Consider the following 6,368-nt stretch of genomic DNA (forward strand, 5'->3'; position numbering starts at 1 on the left):
CTCCTTAAGATCAATTGCACAATAGTTTTCCTAATTTGCAAGTTGCTTTGGTAAAAGTGTAGCTAAAAAAATCTGAAAAATATTCTGTCTAAAACAGATGATGGTCTGTGCTTTTACTATATGACAATATTCATTGCTTTTCCTTAAGATTTACCAGGATTGCAAGTTTAGCCTCTTAGCAATATAATGTTTTCTAATCTTGTGCTAAAGTTCATTCCATTCCATTCATTAATTCATCAGATGCATCATTATCCAAAGCAACATATAAATAAGAAAGCATTTAACAATTGCCTTGTAATAATCTTAGTTTTTTTATATCAAATAATAACAACAAACAAAATGACAAGAAAACACTGTGAAATTTTATTTAAGATTTTGCGTCTGTGCATGAAATATTGTTCAGTTTTGACTATGGATTATAATTTGCATTTTAAATGTGCATCAGGGGAAAATTTGTATAGAGATTAAAGAGATTAAAGTAATGCTGTAACATCATGTGGGGAAGCAGCAGAGGCTGAAGGATAAATATTTTATTATGTAGACTACTTGCTTCATTTACGTTCAAATTTAAATCAGGATGAGATTGGCATTGGCTTGATATAAAGTTAATGCTTTATTTCGGTCTAGCGAGGGCCGGCCACTCTTCTGCATTCATGCATCCTGAAGGCACACATGTAAAATATACCTGCAAAAACAAAACACATTTGTGTCAGACTCATAAAAATCTATTTGAACATTTAATGTTTATATATAATCCTTACTGACCTGCAAAAAAAGTCATGAGCAAAGAGACCCAGCCCAGTATGTAGGACCAGGAGAAACGCCAATCACCAAAACGCTTTCCTAGGAAATTCACGGTCACACCGGTGTAGATGGCCATAGCAAGAAGAACAAAAAGTGCTTGAAGACAAATACATAAGAAATGAATGAGAACTTTTGTGCTGTGATTGTTATTCATCATATTTGTAGCAGTGCTTAATATGTAAAAAAATGAATGATTAGATAATAAGATTAACTATAAATAAATAAACTATAAAAAGTAAATGTAAGAGTCACCACATCTCTGAAATAATAATAATAATGAAATTCATACCCATACACAGTGGCGGCCAGTGACTTCTTTTTTCGAGGGTGCATGGTGCGAAGGTTTGTCACAACATGTATGTAGCCCATCATGTGTGTGCTTCGTAATTTCAAAATATGTGTTCGGCACGTCGAGTGAACCTATGTGCATCACGTGTCCTGTAAAAAAATGCATGCTGCAGATGCGTCTAAAGGGTTTATGATAAAAGAGATGCTCGTGTTTGCCAGATAAACTCATGCGTAATCAGAGTTTACTGTTAAGGGAGTATCTTGCGAGTATTTTGTAAACGTGAGCGTCTCTTTTATCATAAACGGTTTTGACGCGTGTGCAGCAGACGCTTACTTCGACAAAACACGTGATGCACATGGTTCACACGATGCAACAAACTCACATTTTGAAAACACGAGCAACACACATGACACTCGAACACATATTTTGAATTTGCACCCCTCAGAAGAGCAGTCATGAGCCGCCACTGCCCATACACTAACTTTAGTTTCATCTATACATAGAAACCGAAAGCAACGCCATGAAGACTAACATTATGATATTCATATTTTATAAAAGAGTATTCTCTCATGTTTTGAAACAGATCGAAGTGTCTTAAGATAAACTCAGCAGTATTAGAGGTCATAAAGAAGTCTTGACAGGTCATATTGTCTTCACCAAGAAAGGTGTGAGGTTGTGATGAGATTAAAAAGAAACTAGACAGTTGCATAACCAGATTTAAAATAAATTCAAAATGAACAAATGTCAAAGAGTTTTGAGATTTGCATAAACCTCTATTGGAAGAGAACAAACCAAAATATACATGTCTGACCACAACATGCAAGTGACTTGGGTTTGCTATCAGATTCCTGTAAAGGGCAAACATAAGCATATGACTTGAAGATGAAAAGACTTACTGGAAACAAAAAACATGATTCCTGCTGCAAAGGAACGGTTAAACTTCTCAAAGGCAGAAAAATGAGCAAAGGACAGAATTCCTGCGATGATTCCCGAAAAACACGACAAGGCAGACAGGATCATAAAGGCTCGGGTTGCGTTCCAGTAAGCTGAAACCAAAAAGGAAATTACAATGGGTGACCAAAAATACATGGACACCTGTTTTCAATATGACTATAACAGTGAAATAAACCTTAATATAACATTTATAGGATATAAGGTCCCAGAAGGTTCCAGACTTTATTTTACAAGAATCCAGCTTAACCCTAATTTAGCCAGACTTCATCACCCAACACATTACAAACCACTGGAAAAGTTATGTGTTATGCAAATGTGGAGAAAAATCTTGAATGGTGTTTTACATTACTAATGTATATATTTTAAAGTTACATACACAATGATTAAACTTACTTTTCTGACATAACACTATTGTGTCACTCAGACACTTGAGAAGTCATATATGTAACGATAGACATGATGCGTCAGACTCACCGATGCTGTCGGTCTGCGTGTAGCATTTGCCGGACATGCAGTAACGCCACAGGCCCTGATGAGCGAAGCTGCCGGACAGCCTGTACTGCATCCAGTAGTCCGTCGCCGTGGAAACCACCAGCAGGATGTTGCCCACGATGGCACAGAACAAACCCCCTCCCATGAAACTGTACATCCTGACAAAAACTAAACACACTACACACATTAGATAAATGATTATGTGAATTAGACACACTGGTCTACACTTTCAAAAAGTAAAAGTGCACTTTTGTAACTACAGTAAAAAGTTCATCATAGTACCTCAAAAGGGCATATGGGTACCAAATGTATACATAGCTGTACTTAAATGTAGGACTTCTTTAAAGGGCACTGCCCCCGTGACAGCTAGAGAAAATTTTTGACCATTTTTTCTGACAGTGTACATACACTGTAAAAATACTTTGGTGCCTTAAACTTTTTGTTGAATCAAGTCAGATTTACAAGTCATTTCAACTTACTTATGTTTTATCTTGACTAGAGATGAGTTGTTATAGCTACAGGTAAGATTTTATAGCTTAAAAAATATAGTTGAGAAAAGTCAACTTAATTTTATATGTTGTGACAACTCATCTCTGTTGACATGACTTGTAAATCTGAGTTGATTTAACAAAATATTTTAAGGCAGGAAAGTATTTTTTACAGTGTCGCAATTGCTCTCAACTATGCACAAATGGATTGTAGAAAATTTTAGTCTGAAGTGTGCTACCTTTTTGTAAGGTTAGGGTTAATTAAATTGGGGTTAAGCATCTAAATTAGGGTTAGTCGTCCATTAAACATTGATAGTGTGTAACCAACATATCACTAAACATTTATATTGATTGGTCCCTCACTGAAAAAAATGATTCATTGCATTTAATCAATTTTTTTAAGGTAAGTGGTTGCAATCAATTTATTTAAGCTACATTTAAACAAAAAAGATTAGTAACGTAAAGTAAAATATAAAACTTTTGTTTGGGTGTAGCTTGAATGGGTTGATTGCAACCACTTGCCTTGAAGGAATGGATTAAATTCAATGAATCATTTTTTTCAGTGCTGTTGTGTTTTTATTTATGCAGAATAATAAATGAAAACCATAGCGTATCTAAAACGTTATTATTTTGCCATAAAATTGTACATTTATTAATCACTGTTAGTTTTTTACATACAGTATGCATTATAAATGCAGTTGCATGTGTTTTAAAGCTATGCAACACACATCAGAGTTTCACAAGCAAAAATAGCAGCAAACACTTACAGTATTATCAGCGCAATGCTAGAAATCTACATTTAAGCATAAATGTTTAATACACAATGCAAAATCACAATGTAATATTAACAGAGGAAAAACACAATTACCACAAAAGCTAAAACTACACTTTAAAAAATGCTGGGTTTTTAATCCAGCGTTAGGTCAAAAAGGTGTCGAACCCCACTCGTTACACTGAAAAAAATGATTCATTGAATTTAATCAATTTTTTTAAGGTAAACGGTTGCAATCAATTTATTTACGCTACATTTAAACAAAAAAGATTAGTAAAGTAAAATAAAATATAAAACTTTTGTTTAAATGTAGCTTAAATAAATTGATTGCAACCACTTACCTTAAAAAATTGATTAAATTCAATGAATCATTTTTTTCAGTGTAGGTTGTAATTTAATCTATGCTGGGTTGTTTTAACCCATTGTTATGTCAAATATTAATATTTTCTGGATATTTTCATTTAACCCAAACAGTTGGGTTTGTCCCTTTTTGACAACGCTAGCTTAAAAAAAAACAGCATTTTACCTGGTTTTGTAAAAAATAAAAAATAAAGTGATAGCAGCTTAGCAATTCAAAAGAAAATCGAATAAAATCTTTTTCAGAAAAATCTGGGAGGAACATCTCTGTATGAGTTTCTTTATTCACAAAATAAGATATTTTGATAAATGATGGTGAGCATACAGTTGACTTCCACAGGGAAAAACAAATACTATGGACGTCAATAGGTACCGTCAACTGTGTGCTTATCAAAATATCTTATTTTGTGTACAACAAAATAAAGAAATTAATACAAGTTTTAAACAACACAAATGTGAGCAAATGATGACAGAATATCAATTTATGGGTTAACTATCTCTTCAAAAAAAAAAAACACTAAAAACATTCTGAAATTTAAAACAATTTCTCCCAAAATGTTGAACTGATATCCTGTCTTGTAAAAACAAACAAACAGACAAAAACAAAAACAAACATACATAAAAAGCATTTCAAAAGCAGCCTCAGATTTTTGGACCTTACCATGAACTCTTAAAAATAAAAGGTGCTTCATGATGTCATAGTAGAAGAACCATTTTTGGCTGAATGTTTCCATAAAGAACCTTTAACATCTGAAAAACTTTTTTGTTTCAAAAAAGTTTCTTTGGTCTGATAAAGATTTTTTTTTAAAAAAAACTTTGACTGAAAGGTTGTTACAGCATCATTGTGAAGAACCTTTAAGCACATTTATTTTTAAGGGTGTACATGAAGACTACACTTTAAAAAAAATTGAACATGTGCGTCATGATCACTTTAAACAGGCTAAATCTGAATGGGCACCTTTAACCTGACAAACTTTAAAAGTCATCACAGTCAATAACCTCTTGGCTCAAAATGATTCTTACCTGAAGTCTTCAAGAAAATTAAACCTGCTTAAATCTGGACCTTCCCGAAGGAAAAGAGCGCGAGAGAGAGAGAAAGAAAGTGAGAGTCCGCAGAGAGCGTAACGTCAAAGAGGACCTGCTAGGCCTAATTCCAAAAAGTTATGCTCTCTGCTTTTCTGTTGATGGTGGCAAAATCTATTAAAACAAAACCACTGAACAAATGCACTTGAGCTTGTCGGTGGTGTAGACACGTGACGGTCGCACACCGGGTCCACGGTCAGGGTTTGGAGGGGGAAGGGAGGATAAAATAAGACCATGGACTCTTTTTGTTGTTGTATTGGTCATTCTGGAAGCGTGGATGTGCCGAGGTTTGCATTACTGCTGCTGTCAATACAACATGCTGAAGCTTACACTTTCTTTCAGTCCTGGTGCACGGGGTCACATTTGGATTTAGTGTGTCATGGTTAAACACAGATACACGTGTCCATGCACCAGGGCCGGCCCGAGGCATAAGCGAACTAAGCAGCCGCTTGGGGCCCCGTGGCCACCAAGGGGCCCCCAATCGTTTTTTTTTTACAATTAAATAACTTAAACAAGTAATATTAATGAATGAATATGAATGAATGAATACAAATGAATAAATGAATAATTCAAGACAAAAAAATCTGATTTGCAGACAACTAGATAGCGTTAAAGACTCATGCGCAATATAGGCACCTAGCGTGCATTGACAATTCGCGCCGGTGTGCAAGTGCGCGTAACTGTAATAAATGATAAGCCATGTCACAGAAAAGTATGTATCCCTCTGTTGCCGAAAAGAGAAAGAAGAAAAGGACATTGCGGATTAATATGCAGATTTAAATAGGGAAAGTTTATCATTTCACGTGTTAAAAGGGCTTGCAAATGTTAACATTTCAAGTGATTTTAAACCTTTTAATCCGCAAAAAGACGCCAAAGTAAGAAGCTTTCTGGACACACATGCGTTTGTATGTTATGATTCATTTAATTTGATTTCTGTACCTAATGCAAATTTTAGCCTTTAATTAATGTGCAACTTTCTTCTTTTAATAAATGTTTGTAATTTCTTTATTTTTTATAAAAAAAATGGTGATGGGGCCCCCAAATAAATTCTGCTTAGGGCCCCTAAGATGCTCGGGCCGGCACTGCCATGCACACATAAAAGAAGATGATTTTCTATTATTTCACATGT

The 6,368-nt window shown here is 34.6% G+C and overlaps 1 protein-coding gene across 2 annotated transcripts; it reads right to left on the reverse strand.

Annotated features, from left to right (window-relative positions):
• Positions 1-340: 340 nt before the first annotated feature.
• Positions 341-5,435, reverse strand: lim2.5 (lens intrinsic membrane protein 2.5). Of its 2 annotated transcripts, none has more exons than XM_055211338.2 (5): positions 5,180-5,435; positions 2,522-2,716; positions 1,990-2,139; positions 766-900; positions 341-685 (listed from the first exon to the last, which is right to left on the reverse strand). In XM_055211338.2, exons 2-5 carry the CDS (start codon positions 2,694-2,696, stop codon positions 624-626), a joined length of 522 nt encoding a protein of 173 aa, XP_055067313.1. In that variant the 5' UTR covers positions 2,697-2,716; positions 5,180-5,435; the 3' UTR covers positions 341-623. The 2 variants fall into 2 exon arrangements, with proteins under 2 accessions (XP_055067313.1, XP_055067312.1); XM_055211337.2 differs by having other exon boundaries at positions 2,522-2,707; positions 5,180-5,427.
• Positions 5,436-6,368: the final 933 nt, after the last annotated feature.

Source organism: Misgurnus anguillicaudatus, chromosome 10 (assembly GCF_027580225.2).
Source record: "Misgurnus anguillicaudatus chromosome 10, ASM2758022v2, whole genome shotgun sequence".
Lineage (NCBI taxonomy): Eukaryota > Metazoa > Chordata > Actinopteri > Cypriniformes > Cobitidae > Misgurnus > Misgurnus anguillicaudatus.